Below are 17671 nucleotides of genomic sequence, written 5' to 3' on the forward strand. Positions count from 1 at the left end.
GATGTCGTGCTGTTCCTGGCGGTGCAGCCCTACCTGAGGCTCCACACTGTTGGCTACGTCTGTAAGAAAAGCACCCGAACCAGAGTAACGGGAGAGGGACCCGGGCAGAGCGTCCCCAGGACCCGGGGCCAGCCCCCAGCCAGGGAAGCAGGGGCCCAGATTCAGTGTCCAGATGGGCCTCGGCTCCTTGCCCCAGTGTGGCATTGCAGGTTCTGGTAGGAGGGATCCACAGCCCCAGAGAGCGAATTCCTCTGTGCTCAGACGGGCACAGTGTGGGCAAGTGGAGTTCCCCACAGCCCCTGCCCAGAACCCTCCACCCCACCTCCAGCTGGGGGAGCTCCCTGGCGCCCCTCTGCTGACACTGCCAATAAAGGGCCAGTTAGCCCCAGGTGCGAGGGACAATGTCCCCAACGGCCAAGGGGAGATTGCCTGTCTGGCAGCACCAGGTGGGGATGCAGCGTCGGACCATGTCCCAGGAGCCCCGTCTCTGCGTCGGGCGCTCCCCTCTCCCGCAGACGCTCCCGACGCCCGTCTGCTCACCCAGCATTGGGTGGGGCTAGCCCGGGCTACTTACTGAACTGCTCTGGTTCCCATTTTCTGCACCAGGCAGAGTCTACATTCCAGGCCCCTGTGGGCTAAGTTCCCTCTCCCGTCAGACTTCCCCCCAGTCTCCCTGGTAATTGCACCGGCCAGGGCAGGCACATAGCATGGCCTCACAAGTTACCGGCCCTGCGCAACCCCCATCCGGAGGCCCAGAAGCTCTGCTCCTCACCATTCACCTCTGTAGCTTTCAGCTCTCCGTCCTCCTCGATTTCCACCCGCTCCTGGCCGTTCTCGATGACCCTGGGGAACAGAGGAGAGGGTGCTGTATGCGTAGAGATGACCATTTCTATTCCTGATATTACCACTGTGGTGCATTTGCAACAAGTCTTGCACAAAGTGTCTCATGTCCGGTGTCGATGGAAACACTATAATCTATCGAGTGCGATTATCCTGGTGAAATCCACCTATCAGATTTGTATCGGAAGTGAGGAATATGGGCTATGTATCTCCAGCCGGTGTTTTGTTCGTGGGTGATGCCCCCAGATGGGTTTACAGCAGGGCCAGACAGCTGTGTGTTCATGGCCCATCAAGGACACTCGGCTCACAACGGGCTGTTGAAGACACACATCCTGCCCCGTAAGCCTTTCCTGAAGACCCCTCAGAGAGAAGATGGGCAGTGGCAGCCCCTGGGAGTCAGCAAGCCACGTGAGGGATGTGATCTGCCCATGTGCCCCTGAACTCCATCTTGGGCAGTAACTTTCCATGCATCAGGGCTGTGGGCTTTGTTTGGGACAGGACATTTCCACGCACACGGCAAAGGATATAAAAGACCCCTGAGACATCTTGAGACATCTTGTCATGTTGCCTCTTTCCTGCCCTAGTTCTATGGACTGTGGATTTACAACTCAAAGGAGCATCTTGAACGTAGACCGAAGACCTGCCAATCTATGGGAAGGTGCCAGAGAGACTTTGCAAGCGAGCCGTCTGTTGCATCCCTGCTACAGCCCTGTCTAAGGACTTTGCCATCACTTGTCCGTATATGATCTGTTACCCATTTGTAACTCTCTGCTTTTCTTTCCTGAATAAACCGTTTGTTAGCTCACTAAGGATGGGCTGGCAGGGTGATATGTGGGTAAGATCTGAGATTCATACTGACCTGGGGTAAGTGTCTGGCCCTTTGGGATTAGTAGAAACTCACATACAGGGAAATGGATTTTCAATCATCCCTCGCTACATGGGACCGGGTAGTCTGGCTGGGAGCCAAGGGCTGGACTGCCTAGGGGGGACTGGTGGGGAGGGCTCGATGCAGCGCTTTCGTTACGGGCCTGGGGCATCTAGTTACAGAGCAAACCACCAGCTCTGGTGTGCCTGCCCTGAGCGTGGCATTGTCAGTGTGGCACATCCCGGGCACAGAGCAAACTCACTCCTCCTCCCCATTTCCCACCCACACGGCCCGCTCTAAGAGACACCCACGCACCTGCTCCCCCCCCCGCCCCTGCACACCCTTCGCTTGTACATTGCCACAGGCCCCCTGGATCCCGGATTCTCTGAGCACGTGAGCACTTTGCCCCATGCCCCAGGCAGTGGGAACCCCAAGGAAAGGAAACCCGCCAGCCCTGGCCACACACACGCAGCAGGTGGGGAGGCTGCTGCTACCCCTGGGCACCCAGCACTGCCTCCCACCTCGCACAGTGTGCAGCTGTGAGCATACTGTGCCCCGTTCCCTCAGGGCCGTGCCCCATGGGAGCTCACACGTTCCACGCACCCGGAAGCTGCTGCACCCTCCCTCCGTCCCCCAGCCCTCCAGAGCATGAGACAATGGCACTGGGAATGCATCCAGAGTCAGGGTCATTTGTGTGACTCCGGGGATTGCTGGGCTCCCCCTCACCCTGCAGTAGCTCAGCTCAGGTTCACTCCTGAGACGGGGCAGGGAGCCACTGCTGAAAGCAGGACACCAGCCTGGCTGGCCCCATGGAGGGCTCTGGCATGGTGGGTGGTGGGACACGGGACTGGGGGCTCCATGATCTGGTCCCCTGGAGCAGCTGCCATGTTGCTGGGAGACAGGCTAGCTTGGCCACTGGCCAGTCCGCGCTGGCTCCTCCCTACCTCTTCGTGGTGATGCGTTTGCCGTTGACGAAGGTGGTGGAGGTGGAAACTGAGCGGAAGCCAATTCCGGGGTCGGTGCCAGGGCTGAAGGACGAGGAGAAGAAATCTGAAAAACAGGGTGACAACCTCACAGCAGGAGCCCCCAGCCTGGGCCAGGCACTGGGGAGCCCCGCGGGATCACAGGGGGTCCTTGGCCGGGTGTGAGAGGGTGACGGGGTGGTAATGGGTCAGCCAGGGGATGCACTGCAGGGCGGGTGTGAAACTGGGATAGGAAATATCTGTCTAGGAGTCGCAGGGCGAGAGTGTCGTTTGGGCCGGGCTGGGCAGGGGAGCTGGAGCCAAGGGGAGGAGGTTTGGGCCGGGCCGGGCAGGGGAATGGAGGCATGGGGAGGAGGTTTGGGCCGGGCAGGGGATCCGGAGTTAGGGGGAGGAGGTTTGGGCTGGATGGGGAGCTGGAGCTAAGGGGAGGAGGTTTGGGCCGGGCAGGGGAGCTGGAGCCGAGGGGAGAAGGTTTGGGCTGGGCTGGGCAGGGGAGCTGGAGCTGAGGGGAGAAGGTTTGGGCTGGGCAGGGCAGGGGAATGGCGCTAGATGTGCAGGGCTCAGACAGGGCCAGGACTCAGAGGAAGGACAGGGGGAGAAGCTGAGGACAATGGGGCTGGGCTACAATTTGGAGCCAGAGGAAGAATCCGTGGCGACGGGGAGCCCGAAGCTGGTCTGCTGGCACCCCCTGCCCCTTACCTGACTGCTCTGGAAAGGCGTAGGAGCAGAAGGAGTAGGCAACAGAGGGGCCCCCCCGTCCATGGCCCCGGGGCCCTCCAGCATGCAGATCTGAGAACAGGCCCACATCATCTGGAAAGCAGGACATGGGTGGGTAATTCGGCCCGGTAGCTAACGGGAAGGGCAGGGGGAGGGGTCACCGCCACTAGGGGGCTCTCCGGGGGGGCCGTGATGGGAGCACAGCCTGGAACTCTGCCCCCGCCCGCCAAGGACAGACACAACAGAGCCACCCAAACCCGTAGCATGGAGCTGCTGGGACTCCTGCTGCAGGCCACGCTCCAGCCCTGGGGCTCCTGCCCCCGTCCACGGAGAGCCCAGGCTCTGTGGGGCAGGGGCCTTGCTTCGGTACTCTTGAAGATTTGGGGCACTGTGTCAGTACTAATATCACGCTCCAGCAGGCATGAGCCAGGTAGGGCTGAATGGCGGCCGAGTGCCGGCTGGGAGATGGCTGCACTGCTCCTCCTCCCAGCAACGGGGCGGGCGCAGCAGGCTGGCGCAGGGGGTCATTTCATTCAAGGATTGCAAGGCCAGAAGGGACCATCGCCCAACCCCCTGCATAGCCCAGAGATGCCCGTGTCACACCCACCGCTCCCCGCTGGGCTGCAGAGTCTCCTGGAGCCGCCCCGTCTTGGACTGAAGACACTGAGCGAGATCCCTGGGTGAGCTGGCCCCAGGGCTAGTTCCCCGCACCGTTTGCACCTTCCTTGCTAGTCTGAATCTAGCTCACTTGCCCCCTTGCCAGTGGATCCCCCTCTGCCTTTGAGGGCAGGACCACAGAGGCCTCTGAGAGCTGAGCTCTTGGTCCCATGTAGGTACTTCTCTTCCAGTGACTTGAGGGGCTGTTCAGAGTCGCTGATGGTGTGAAAACTAAGGTCCATTGTGGTCATCCAGGACCATCAAATCTTCTGTCTGGTGCTAACTCCACAGGGGAGCTGGGCTCTTCCCCCCGCAGAATCTAAGCCAGCTGGGAGCTGGGTCTGTCAGAGCCCTCTCTCCTCCTCCCTGCTCAGCTCCAAGCGCCATTTGTCCTGCAGCTCTCTGGTCTGTACAGTCCAGGGCTAGCAAGCAGGCATGTAGTGTGCCAGAGGGGGCCTGCAGCCCGGAGATAGCCCTCAGCAAGAGGGACTGCTAAGGCCGACGGAGACACACCCTGCGCTGTGGGGCCAGGAGCTGATACTTACTCTGGCTGAGCGAGAGGGTAAAGCAGCCCTGCCGTGCACAGCCCAAGCGCACACGGAAACGTGCCCACACATGGCTGTGAAAGGCTCCGACGCTGCACAGGGCCCGTGGGTTACGTCCTGGCGCCCTTATCGAGGTTATGCCATGGACGTTCTGAGGACAGGAGCGGGTACAAAGCTGAGCCTGTTCCGGGAGGACTCTGGGTGCAGGGCACGTGCTGAGAACTGAACGCCAAAGCCATGTTTGTCTGCGTCTCTGGGATGCGGCTGAGGGGCAGGTTCGGGCAGTCCCAAGAGGCATTACTGCTGGCTAGGGGTGGGGAGAAGGCACCTGCTCCTGAGAAGGGAATGGGGCAGGGAAAGGAGATGGCCATGGATTGATGGCTCCAAGGTGAGAAGGGGGTTTAGGGGTGCAGGATTTGGCTGCCTGAAATCTCTCAGCTCACAATGATTTGCTGACTAATTTCTTCCCAGCACAGTGGCATTTATCTAGGGCGACATACAGAGCAGCACAGACAGGAACAAAGCAAGGTCCCTGCCTGGAGGCGCTTCTAATATGATCTGCACAAGCAGGATAAAGCATCGGCTCGGAGTGGGGACAAGTGGGGGGACCACACAGGGAAGGGGTGAAACAAGGGGTGGGATCTGAGTTACTACAGAAAATTCTTTCCTGGGTATCTGGCTGGTGAATCTTGCCCATATGCTCAGGGTTCAGCTGATCCCATATTTGGGGTCGGGAAGGAATTTTCCTCCAGGGCAGATTGGAAGAGGCCCTGGAAGTTTTTCGCCTTCCTCTGTAGCATGGGGCACGGGTCACTTGCTGGAGGATTCTCTGCTCCTTGAAGTCTTTAAACCACGATTTGAGGACTTCAGTAGCTCAGACATAGGTGAGAGGTTTTTCGCAGGAGTGGGTGGGTGAGATTCTGTGGCCTGCGTTGTGCAGGAGGTCAGACTAGATGATCATAATGGTCCCTTCTGACCTTAGTATCTATGAATCTATGAATCTACAAGGGGAAGTGCTGAATGGTTGTGTGGGGCCATGGGGGGTGACTAGAGGCCGTGAGCATCCCACCAGGGCTACAGGGAATGTACAGCCTGAGCAGTGACCGGGGCCGTGGCCTGGGCTGGGCCGCGGCCCAGCTCCGCAGTGGAACATGAACCGGAGGAAATGAGCCCTGTCTCCTGTCTCTCTGTACCGGAACCTGATCTCGCCAACGGCCCACAGCAAAGATGCCTGGGGGCTCTGCCACTGGCCCTCAGCACTGAGGGGTGGGAGAGTTACTGAGCCAGACCTTTCTGCCTGGTAACATGAGTCCTGGTTTGGTGCTGGACCCAAGCCATGAGTCACCTGGAGCCTGGCAGGGTGAAATCTCAGGGTGGGAGGGTGTCACACCCACTCCTGTGGAGAGTCCAGCCACCCCCGGCTCTCCCGAGGGGGCGTGACACTCGGGGCTGGGCCAGGGCGAGATCCATCGGGGCTGAAGGGATGAGCTCCCCCATTGGCTGTTCCAGCAGCGCTCCCAGGTCTGGCTGTATTCCAGCTGACAGGACCTGCGCAGGCAGGACATCAGGCCCCCAGCTCACTCCCCCAGGGCAGCAGATGGGCCGTGGGGACGGCTGGGCCCACCTCACCTCAGGAGGAGGCCAGACTGGGCTAATGCTCACCAAAGAAGTCGGCGAAAGGATCTCGGCCCCCAAAGAACTCTCTGAAGACCTCATCTGCGCCGCGGAAGGTGAAGGTGAAGCCCGGAGCTCCGGCACCACCCCGGGGATCCCCGGTCCCTGGGGGAAAAGCAGACGCTGGCCATTACAAACCTGCCTTCCCAGGGAAGGAGAACAGGAGGTCATTGGGGGCTGGCAAGGCTGGAATCCCCAGAGCTCTGTAGCCAGACGGAAAGACCTTCACCCAGAACTGTGGCCTCTGGACACTATGGATCTCAGGATGCAATGCCTTTGGTGTCTGAGGCGGTTCCCATGGGGATCTCTGGTTGGGAGAGCTTCCCTGACCATACATAGGGTCAGCCCAGCCCTTAACGCCCATGGGGAGAATCTCCCAGGGGGTCTGGAGCCATCCGCCCTGCCCCCACACTCCGCTGTCTGAGCACCAGTGTCTCCGAGGAGGCTGGTGGGGCTAGGCCCAGCTCCAGGAGGAATTAAGTGACTCCACTAAATTCGCACCAGGTAAGGGAGAGCTCAGATTTTTTCTGTGTGCCCCACTAAAATGGTAGCTGCGGTCTCAGGACCATGCTGTACCTCGGGAGGCTTTTTCAGAGGAATGGCTGGGGCAGGGCACCAAGAGTGCTGTGATGAGGTGGGACGGTTCTTAATGTTTCCTCTGAATATTGTAGGGGTGCCTCAGTTTCCCCTAGGCATTTCTTAAGTCTCTAGGGGGTGGGATAAGGGGGTGTAATTGTTGTAGAGCAAAGGGCCTGGGTACATAAATGGCTGACACTCTGTCTCCTGGCAACTGATGGCCTGGGCCGTTCCCTCTGCAAGATGAGAGCTAAAGGGTTGGAGAACAAAGAAATCCAGTGCCCAGGAAAGGGACAAAGCCCAGAGGAGGAGGGGCTGGAGGGGGAGTCAGTTTGGGGCTGGCTGGGGACATGGAGTGAAGGGCAGACGGGCTTGTCTGGCTCACTGCCCCCTAAAATGGACCCAGCTGAGGGGTCCTGTTCTCTGCACCTACAAACTCTGTTTTAGACCATGTTCCTGTCGTCTAATAAACCTCTGTTTTACTGGCTGGCTGAGAGTCCCGTCTGACTGCGGAGTTGGGGGCAGGACCCTCTGGCTTCCCCAGGACCCTGCCTGGGCAGACTCGCTGGGGGAAGCGCACGGAGGGGCAGAGGAGGCTGAATGCTCCGACGTCAGACCCAGGAAGGTGGAAGCCGGGTGAGCTGTGTGTCCTGCAGACAGGCTGCTCCCCGAGAGGAGACTTCCCCAGAGTCCTGCCTGGCTTCATAGGGAGCAGTTCCAGAGCATCGCCCGGGGACTCCGTGACAGGTGCTTCATGCCCAGCCAGGAAGGAGGCCCCCTAAGCCAGGGCGTGCATACAGACCCCGGGCTGGAGAACCGCACCCACGGATAGACCAGTCCCTTGGAATCCAGTGCTGGTCTGCGGGAAAGGCCACTTCTCTTGAGTGGGTCACTCACCTGCCCCCGTGAGCCCGTCCTTGCCGTAGCGGTCGTAGAGGTCGCGCTTGCTCTCTGGAAAGAAGAAGGAGCGAGAGGTCACCCAGCCCATCTTCAGCCGAGTGCGGGTCTCATTGCAGACACAGTGGCCCTTTCACCAGGCTGACCCTCAGCCCCAGCAAAGGGCGAGAGGGTGCCTGCCCGCAAATGGGGAAGCAGCCAGAGGAACAGACATGGGACTGCCACAGGCTCGCCTGGGCCAGCGCCTATGTCAGGGCTCCCTGCCCATCTAGTAAGGGACGGGAGAGCAGGTTTCCAGAGGATCCCCAGGGGGCTGCAGAAACAGTGATCAGTTCTCAACTTCACCTGGGGAGGGCCTGCTCCTCTGACCTGTGTGACCCTGGAGTCCGCGGCTTGGGGCAGCGAGGCAGCCTTGGCATCAAGGGAGCCATGCAGGCCTGTGAGGCGGTGAGCACACCAGGCAGAACCCAGACTGGCAGCGGAGGGAACCGGTGAACACACCAAGCAGAACCCAGACTGGCAGAGGAGGTGTGACGAAGTGGGACTGTTCTTAATATTTCCTCTGAATACTGTAGGGGTGCCTCAGTTTCCCCATGGCATTTCTTAAGTCTCTGGGGGGTGGAATAAGTGGGTGTAATTGTTGCAGAGCAAAGGGCCAGGGTACATAAATGGCCAACGCTCTGTCTCTTGGCAACTGATGGCCTGGCTCTTCCCCCCTGCAAGGTGAGAGCTAAAGGGTTGGAGAACAAAGGAATCCGGCCCGGGAAAGGGACAAAGCCGAGAGGAGGAGTGGCTGGAGAGTTTCAGTTTGGGGCTGGGGACATGGAGTGAAGTGCAGACGGGGTTGTCTGGCTCACTGCCCCCCAAAATGGACCCCGCTGAGGAGTCCTGTTCTCTGTACCTACAAGCTCTGTGTTAGACTGTCTAATAAACCTTCTGTTTTGCTAGCTGGCTGAGAGTCCCATCTGACTGCGGAGTTGGGGTGCAGGACCCTCTGGCTTCCCCAGGACCCCGCCTGGGTGAACTCACGGTGGAAAGCGCACGGAGGGGCAGAGGAGGCTGAATGCTCCGAGGTCAGACCCAGGAAGGTGGAAGCCGGGTGAGCTGTGTGTCCTGGGGACAGTCTGCTCACAGAAAGGAGACTTCCCCAGAGTCCTGCCTGGCTTCATAGGGAGCAGTTCCAGAGCATCGCCCGGGGATGCCGGGACAGGAGGGAGCTGACAGGCTGTTGGGTGAGCAAAAGGCGGGACAGTTTGGGTAGTGCCAGGTACCAGCCAGGGATGAGGCTGGGCTGTGGAACAGACGGGCTGGTGATGCTGAGAGAAGATGGCAGCACACACGGGCTTGACCGACACGGGAAAACCCACAGGTACACGCTGCCACCCCGCAGGACTGTAGAACGAGACCAGTCTCCCAGCCCCGGTGCTCGGTGCGTGCGGGGAAGTTAAATGTCCCGATCTCTGCCGGGGAATGAAATCACCAAACAGCCAAATGACGCTGGCGTTCCTGTGCTTGCAGACCACCTCCTGCCCAGAACATGGCGACTCCCGCCCGGGCCTGCTTTGGAGAGCTCCAGGGCAAACCCCAGGGGACTCGGAGCTGCACAATAGGAACCATCCGGGGACTGGGCTATGTCTGCACTGAAACCGCTGCCCCACGTCACTGCAGACACGGCGGGGGGCTCCCTTCGCCGTCGCTAACCCACCGCCCTGGAGGCGACAGCAAGGTTGACGGAAGAACTTCCATCGGCCAGCGCTGGCAACCGGAGGGTGAGCTCGGCACAGCGACGTCTCTCCGGGGGGTGGATTTTTCACACGCTGACCTCAGTTTTCAGTGGAGACCAGCCTGGGGATTCTGAAGAAGGGTTAATGGGGCTTCATCCTAGCTCAGCCCAAAGACAGCTAACGAGGGACTTGCCCAAAGCCGGCAGCTATGGGGAGGGTGCGGCTGCTGGGAAGGGACAGGGATTTAGGGTGTGCCAGGGCTGTGACTAGGGCACAAAGGGAGAAGATGGAGGCTGACTATCCGGAAGCAGCTCCTGTCTGAGGAAGGGGCTGGGCTCTGGAACTGTCCCCAGGGCGAGGGGTGGGAGCCCCCACCTTTGGGGCATTACATGTGGGCATGTTCAGAGGGGAGCAATCCTGCACCTCAGGGGTCATCACAGGGCTCCAGGCTCCCAGCCCCTGCTCAGCATGGGATCAGGGGCACCACAGTAGCCAGACGGATTCCTGCATGGGACTCCTGGGCCGGGGGCAGAGAGGAGGCAGGAGGCATTGCTCCACCAGGCTTCCCTTCTACCGTCCCAGCCTGGCAAATGGCACCTTGCCCCGTCCTAGGGGCGGCAGCTATGCAGGAGAGGCGATGGCAGAGGGAGAGCCACGGGACGCCTGAGGGCCCAGCTGGAGCAGCGGGCGACGGTAGATTACGGAGTCTCTGTTGAGTGCCTGTGTTGAAATGTGGGCAGCCTGGCGCAGGAGCTTGGCTGGCCCAGGGCAGCCCGTTGTGCTGCATTCCAGGCAGCTGCCCCTCCGGGGCCAGGCAGTGGACACCTCACTGAAGGGCCATCACTGACAGCCGTCAAGCTGCCATCACCTCGGACTGACTGGTCCACACCCACAGCCTGGGTCGGCCCAGCGAGATGGAGTTAAGCCAGTCTCAGCCCCGGCGTAGGATCAACGGTAGAACGATTCCATTGACCCAGCTCCCGCCCCTCGGGGGACGGGTGTGGATTTACACAGCGATGGGAAACCCCCTTCTGTGGCGATAGCAAGTGTCCATGCTACAGCCGTTTCGCTGCGGCATTTATAGGGGGGAGCTGGCCGAGCCCCCCAGGACAATGGCCTTTCTACACAAGGGCCGCAAAGGGAGGGCAAGCCTGCCTGGTGGAGCTGGATCTTCCCAGCCTGTGCACACAGTGCAGAGCCCCGGGCCCGCTGTGGGTGCGGGGTCTGGCTCTGTGCAGGGGGTTCACCCCAGGAGCAAAGGGCTTGGGGAGAGAGCGGGGACGCTGTCCAGCCGGAAACGCTGATGAACCTCAGATTAGCTCAGCCCGGGGCAGCGGGTGTCTCACAGCTTTCGTAGTTTTTAGGGATCTGTGACTCTCGAAGGCTCTAAGGCTGATGTCACTGGAGTTAGGAACCTCGCCTGCACCGTCTGGGTTCTTTGCTTTCCTGCCACATTGTCCCCAAGGGGGCTGAATGGGAAGGCAAGAGTGCCCGCAGCCCCCGTGGAGCTCGGCGGGAGGGCAAATGAGCACTGGGAGGTTCCGGAGGGCTCAGACATGGATTTTGAGGTCTAGGACGGCTGGACAGTGGTGGGAAGAAGCTGGATGAGAGGTCTGGGCCCTGGAGTGCGCCCTTTAGACCCATAGCTAGAACTGGTGACTAGACTCTCCCCAGGCCCTGCAGGCTTGGAAGCACCTGGCAGCCAGCGTCTGGGGCGGCTGGTGAGAGGACAGCGGCACACTGGGCCACTGGGTAACACAGTTGTCCCATCTACGGGTGAGACACACAGCGCTGGAAGCAACCCAGCGGGCAACAGAGAGAGCAAACCCTTCTTCCAAGCGCAGCAAGAGGACGTGAGAGCCTGCTCTGACCCATGGCCACCCTGCCCTGTGCAGGGAGTGTGCCCCCACTGCCCGGACCCACACTGAGCCCGGAGGGAGGGGAGACGCCGGTCCCCACTGCCAGGACCCACACTGAGCCCGGAGGGAGGGGAGACGCCGGCCCCCACTGCCAGGACCCACACTGAGCCCGGAGGGAGGGGAGACGCCGGCCCCCACTGCCAGGACCCACACTGAGCCCGGAGGAAGGGGAGACACCGGCCCCCTCTGCCAGGATCCACACTGAGCCTGCAGGGAGGGGAGATGCCAACCCCCACTGCCAGGACCCACACTGAGCCTGCAGGGAGGGGAGACGCCGGCCCCTTACTGTCCGACAGCACTTCGTAGGCCTCCGCGATCTCTTTGAACTTCCGCTCGGCGTGTTCCTTGTTCCCCGGGTTCTTATCCGGGTGCCATTTCAGTGCCGCCTTCCTGTACCTGCACAGGTCCAGAGAGACAGCAGTAAGCAGTGATCCCTGAGTGTGCTGGTCACCAGGGGCTGCGCCCAGTCGAATCATCCCCTTGTCCCCTCCTTCCCCAAAGCTCTGCTCCACCAGAAAGCAGGGCTGGATCTTCCTAGAGAGCCGCGTTCGGCTCTGGAGATGCCCCGGCAAGCGCAGCAGTGCCCCGGTCCCTTAGGCTGCCCCACGTCTCCAGTCAGGCCTTGCCCAGCCTGATCCGTGCGTCCGGATCAACCCCATGGACGTCACCTCTGCTCCATTTGGACACGGGGGACGACTTTCTTCCTGCTGTGACTCCTCACGGGATCCAGAGCAGCTACCGAACACCCTTGCCCCACCCCCTGCGCCCCCCTGCCCCGAGGCCCTGCCCCTGCCCTGCCTCTTCTCTGAGGCCCCGCCTCCTGCTCACACCATTCATCCTCCCTCCATCACTCACTCTCCCCCACCCTCCACCACTTTAACAGGGCTGGGATCGGGAGTGGGTGAGGGCTCTGGCTGGAGGGGCAGGCTCCAGGATGGGGCCACAAATGAGGGGTTCAGGATGTGGGAGGGGGCTCCGGGCTGGGGAGGGGGTTGGGGTGCAGGCTCTGGGAGGGAGTTTGGGTGTGGGAGGGGGCTCAGGGCTGGGGCAGGGGGTTGGGGTGGGGGCTCTGGGAGGGAGTTTGGGTGTGGGAGGGGGCTCAGGGCTGGGGCAGAGGTTGGGGTGCGGGAGGGGAGTCAGGGCTGGGGTTGGGGTGTGGGAAGGGCCTCAGGGCTGGGGCAGGGGGTTCGGAGTTCAGGCTCTGGTCAGGCAGTGCTTACCTCAGCCAGCTCCCAGGAGCAGCTGATATGTCCAGTTCCTAGACATAGGGGCAGCCAGGGGGCTCTGCGTGCTGCCTGCACCCGAGGGCACTGCCCCTGCAGCTTCCATTGGCCACAGTTCCCAGCCAATGGGAGCTGCAGAGCCGGCGCTCAGGGCGGGGGCAGCGCACAGAGCCTCCCTGGCCACCTCTGCACCTAGGGGCCACAGAGACATGCCACTGCTTCCAGGAGGTGTGTGGAGCTAGGGCAGGCAGGGAGCCTGCCTTAGCCCTGCTGCACCGCCGACCGGACTTTTAACGGCCCGGACAGCAGTGCTGGTCGGAGACACCAGGGTGCTTCCTGGCTCGGGGGGCAGGCAGTGTCTCCTGGCTATGACTCCCTGCTCTGGACATGTTTCCCGCCCTGGGGTTTGTTCGGACAAGCTGCCCTTTGATGGTGGTCGTGGGTTTTCCCCTGAAGTGCCAGGAGGGGCACAAGCACCCTTTAAGGCAGTAGTTCTCAAACTTCTTTGATTGCACCCCCCTTCTTTGTGTCTGTAGGTGTTTATATCCCCCACCCCACCACATCAGTACATATACTGATAAACCAAATCAACATGCGATTCTCACTAACTATTAAAACCCGTAAGGCATTGGCTCAGACAGAGCCACTGAAGTAGAGAGTCATGGAAATGTTACTCCTGCTTAGGGGCATCGCACTGTTGTCACTAGTGTGCTGGGGGCTTTTTGGAGCAGATCAATTCCCTCCTGGGCTGGGTGATTGAGACCAATCCGGAGGGTTCCCTTCTACCTGGAGCCGAGATTGGTCTTTGTTTTTGACGTAAGCTAGGGCAGAAAAGGCTGTTTCATATTAGCAGGTAGATGTGAAAGGAATTAAGAGATTTATTGCAGCTTCGGGTAACACTGGATACCCCGGCGATTGATGGCCAGAACTCACTTAGTGGGGTGGAAGCAAATATTGTCTTCAGTGATGGGTCACTTGACAAGGTTGTCAAACCCGGTCATACTGATCGAGAGTCAAATCCTCAAAACATTTCTGAAAGGAGCTATTGAGCCTGCGAGATGACGAGCCGTGACTGGTTTTACTGTTTCAAGTTCAAGCTCGTTCTCCTCCCAAAACTCTGCCAACACTGGAAACATTTCTGCCATCCCACCTTCCAGGCGCTCCTTCCAGTGAGTACATTTCTTCAGGAATTTTATCATTTAATAGCAGAAGGTTCAAGGTGGCACCTTGAAGTGAAACATTCAGCTCCTCAGAAATGTCTGCTAAATATGCTAGGTTTGAAAGCCATTTGGAATCGGACAGGAGTTCTGCATAAGGCGAGCCGGCATCAAGAAGGAACAAGTGGAGTTAATCTATCAGCTCAAATACACGCACCAGGATCTTTTCTCAAGGTAGCCCCCCGATTTCTCCTGTTCTGACCCCATCTCTACACAGACTTGAGAACAATCTCAAGTTCAGGGAACAAGACTTAACAAAGTTCACTATTTTGATTGCAGTTAGCAGAACACAATCAAGTTCTGGTTCGAGTGTCTTGGAAGCCAGAGTTTCCCTGCGTGTACATACTGTGTGAAAATAACATGCGGCACCAATCCCCAAACTTGCTTTTACTCCAACTTTTCCCCCCATAGCACGGGCCCCATCTGCACATACACCAACTCAGCGTAACCACTCCAGTCCTTCTTCATGCATGAAGTTGTCAAGATTGCAAAATACTTCTTGTCCCATTGTCTCTCCTTGAAGAGAATTGCAAAATAATAAATCTTCTTACAGCTTCCTGTTGCAGCAGTAACTGACGTACACAAGCAGCTGAGCTGGATTAGAGATGCCTGTAGACCCATCGAGTTGTAAGGCGTATTTGGGGCTATGTTTAAACCATTCAATCAGCTGAACCTTTATGTCGTTAGCAATATCATCAGTGCGACATGCCACTGTATCATTGGACAACGGAAGGGCTAGAAGTGGAGTTGCAAATTTGTCACTGTGCATAATGCAACACATTGCTACTGCGACCGGAGAATGATGATTCGCCCACTGTGTGGGGCTTTTTTATATTTAACAATTAGGTAGGAAACTGTAGGAAGCCATTTGTGCTTTTTCTGGGGTTGGTTGGTTGTTCATAACATCCCATCAACCTTTAAGGTCTCATTCTTTCCGCTGGAAATGCATTGTTGGCTTATCGGCATGCGTGGCGTGTTTAGGCTGCAGATGCTGCTGCAGCTTTACGAGTTTTAAGCTATCTTGTGCAAGCTCTTCTGAGCACAGAACACACCGTGGGTGCGCCACATTTCCAATCAGCAAGTGGGGGAAGCCGTATTGTGTGTATTCCTCTCGGTATTTCCTCCACTTGACTTTATGCCATGTGTAGTGAGGTGGATTGGCCGCCCACAGACCCGGAGGGCAAGGGACCCCCCACTGAACCCTGGTGGGCGGAGCCACACCTCGCTCAACCCTCCCACCAGAAGTCAGTGGGCGGGACCAGAAGTATAAAAGGCGTGCCAGAGAACTCAGTTGGGAGGCAGCCGCCGGAGAAGTCAGACGCCTCCTGTGAGCTCCTGAGCCGGGAGGCTGCTGCAGACAATGAGGGAGCCGAGGACTGGCCAGGGCCATTTACAGACCCTCTTCCCCAACGACTAGGACGACCCTCTCCCGAGGCAGCTACGCCCAGAGGGGGAGCTGGGAAGTGGCCCAGGGGTAGCCGACTCTGAGTCAGCATGTTACAGTCAGGATCCCCGTGACCCAGCGCCAGACCGCTCTCCCACTGCTAGGGCCCTGGGCCAGGACGCAGTGGAGTGGGTGGGCCTGCATCCCCCCTGCCACTCCCAGCCGTGGGGGGCAGCCTCCCCCTCCCTTAGGCAAGACACCTGCACTTGTCGGCCCCCCGCCAGATCTAGGGGGCCCGACTGTTTGCTGCCCAGCCTGTGGGCCAGCCTGAGCCAGAGACTCTTCACTGCCCCGCCCTGACCAGGGGCTGGGCTCTGTAACTGTGTTTGTCATTCGGCCCCGATCACAGACCTGCACCCACATCTCCCGACGCCCGCTGATTCCCCACGCTGGGTGACCCCCGGAGCCACAGTGGGGTGGATTGGCCACCCACAGACTTGGAGAGAGAGGGGCCACTCCCCCAACGGACTACACATGTCACAGCCTTATCTGTACCACGCTTCACTGTTTGTGTGGCTCACTTCTCAATATCTCCCACCCGCAGCGGGGCTTCACTTGGATCTGTTTCGGCTTCTTTGTTTTTCACTTGAGCTGGTTTTTTTGTTTTGTTCTTTTCTGTTGCACGAATGAGCCAACGATCCATTGTAATAACAGCACAAGTAAAACTGTGCTTGTGGTCCATGCTTACAACGAAATGTGCACAGCACCTCACAGCAAACGGATTAACATACCGATGGCAACAACTTGTATAATGCTATGCAAGCTTAACAGAAATCCGTCAAAACGCACAGGGCCTTCTAGAGTAGCATTTCTCAAACTGCGGGTCCCGACCCAAAAGGGGTCGCAACCCAATTGTAGGGGAGTCACGGTATTGCCACCCTTACTTCTGCACAGCCTTCAGAGCTGAGCGGTGGGAGAGCGGCAGCTGCTGGCCAGGCACCCAGCTCTGAAGGCAGCGCCCCGCCAGCCGCAGCGCAGAAGTAAGGGTGGCATGGAACATACAACTGTAGGAACACAGCCGCGAAACTGGCTCTTTACCCCCTGACCAACCTGCAAAAAATGTGTGATTTCTCCGTGATTTAAGTAGACGCCTGTTGATTGCTGCGGGCAAAATGTGCGCAGTAAGGGTTTTTTCCCTAAAGCTTCTCACACAAGCCAAAACAGCCCCCCAGTTTGAGAACCTCTGCTTTAAGGAATGACAATAACTCTGCCATGCTACGGCACCCCAGCAGGGACCAGGGATGGTTCGTGCTGGACACCACGGGAGGATCTGCCCAGGAAGGAGGGCCCTCTCCCCTCAAACACGTGTCGGTCTCCTCACGTGGCTTTCTACGACCCCGGGCCACGGTAATGATGGGATCTCAGGGCCCAGCGTGGTGGTGAGCGAATGGTGGCTAGGTGGAACCACAGCCCTGCTGCAGAGGGCCTTGCCTGCTCCCGCTGATGGGTGTTTGGACCCTGATTTCAGGAGCAGCAAGCTCAAGGTCAAAGGCAGGGCTCCCATGGTAACTCCAACTGCAGGGGGTCTGGTCACCTTTGCCCTCCCATCGCCCTTCCTGTGTCTATCACAGCTCAGTGGGGAAAGAGCAGCCCCTAACGGGATACCTAGGCACAGCACAGGGTACTACAGGGGAGCCAGCTCCCAGCCACTCCTTCCCCGGAGTCCCGGCTCACACCACACACTGGCAGACACCCCCTCTCCACCTCCACCGCCCTCCTGGCCCTGCAGCCACCTCAGCATCGATTCCTAGATTCCAAGGCCCGTTGGGACCATCTAGTCTGAGCCCTGCAGGGCACAGGCCGAGAACTGCCCCCTTTCCCGACAGGGCGGCATGGTCCCTGTAGCGAAGACTGTATGTCCATGGTTCTGTTACGTGACAGTGGGACTCAGTGCTGCCTTCTTCCTTTGTGGGCCACAGAGCTCGCTAGACGCCCTAAGTCCGGAGCCCTTGGGGGACAGCGCGGGCAAGCACAGAGGAACGGTGCCATCGGGCTGTGTGGGGACGGGGCTGCAGTTGCTCCAAGGAAGTGGGACTTACGCCTTCTTTATGTCGTCAGAGGAGGCGCTGCGGGGAATGCCCAGGGCTTCATAGTACTCCACCATGGCGGGTGAGGTCCTGTGCCGAGGCCAGCAGGGAATCTAGGGGGGAAAGGCAATGAATGGCACTGAGAAGAACGGACAGCCTGCAGGTCCCAGAGTGAGCCACCACCTCACTCAGACCTGCTGCAGCCCGTACCTCACGTTGAGCAGACGACCTCGGCCAGATCCCTCTGTTCTCTCTTACCCGCACCATCCTAACCGAGCCTGTATGGTCCGTCTGTCCCAAGTCCTTGTCCATTTGTCCAGCTCACACAGGTTCTGACCTCAACCCAGCCACTGTTCAGAAATC

At 59.2% G+C, this 17671-nt stretch overlaps 1 protein-coding gene across 1 annotated transcript; it reads right to left on the bottom strand.

Moving 5' to 3' along the window:
• Positions 1 to 678: 678 nt before the first annotated feature.
• On the bottom strand, positions 679 to 17441 carry LOC142068509 (dnaJ homolog subfamily B member 2-like). The gene is made up of 7 exons (XM_075117674.1): positions 17321 to 17441; positions 11684 to 11793; positions 7755 to 7808; positions 6270 to 6386; positions 3388 to 3498; positions 2650 to 2755; positions 679 to 843 (listed from the first exon to the last, which is right to left on the bottom strand). Exons 1-7 carry the CDS (start codon positions 17383 to 17385, stop codon positions 714 to 716), a joined length of 693 nt encoding a protein of 230 aa, XP_074973775.1. The 5' UTR covers positions 17386 to 17441; the 3' UTR covers positions 679 to 713.
• Between the last annotated feature and the right edge of the window lie 230 nt (positions 17442 to 17671).

The sequence above is a fragment of the Caretta caretta genome, chromosome 11 (genome assembly GCF_965140235.1).
Source record: "Caretta caretta isolate rCarCar2 chromosome 11, rCarCar1.hap1, whole genome shotgun sequence".
In the NCBI taxonomy this organism is placed as follows: Eukaryota; Metazoa; Chordata; order Testudines; family Cheloniidae; genus Caretta; species Caretta caretta.

Bases quoted from the DNA above. Each gene is read 5' to 3' on its own strand.
- LOC142068509 (XM_075117674.1), bottom strand. From the start codon at position 17,385: ATGGTGGAGTACTATGAAGCCCTGGGCATTCCCCGCAGCGCCTCCTCT. The intron at 7,809-11,683 runs GTAAGGGGCCGG...TCTTCTTTCCAG, and splicing joins CTACGAAGTGCTGTCGGACA to AGAGCAAGCGCGACCTCTAC. The intron at 3,499-6,269 runs GTGAGCATTAGC...CCTGCTTTCCAG, and splicing joins TCCTTTCGCCGACTTCTTTG to ATGATGTGGGCCTGTTCTCA.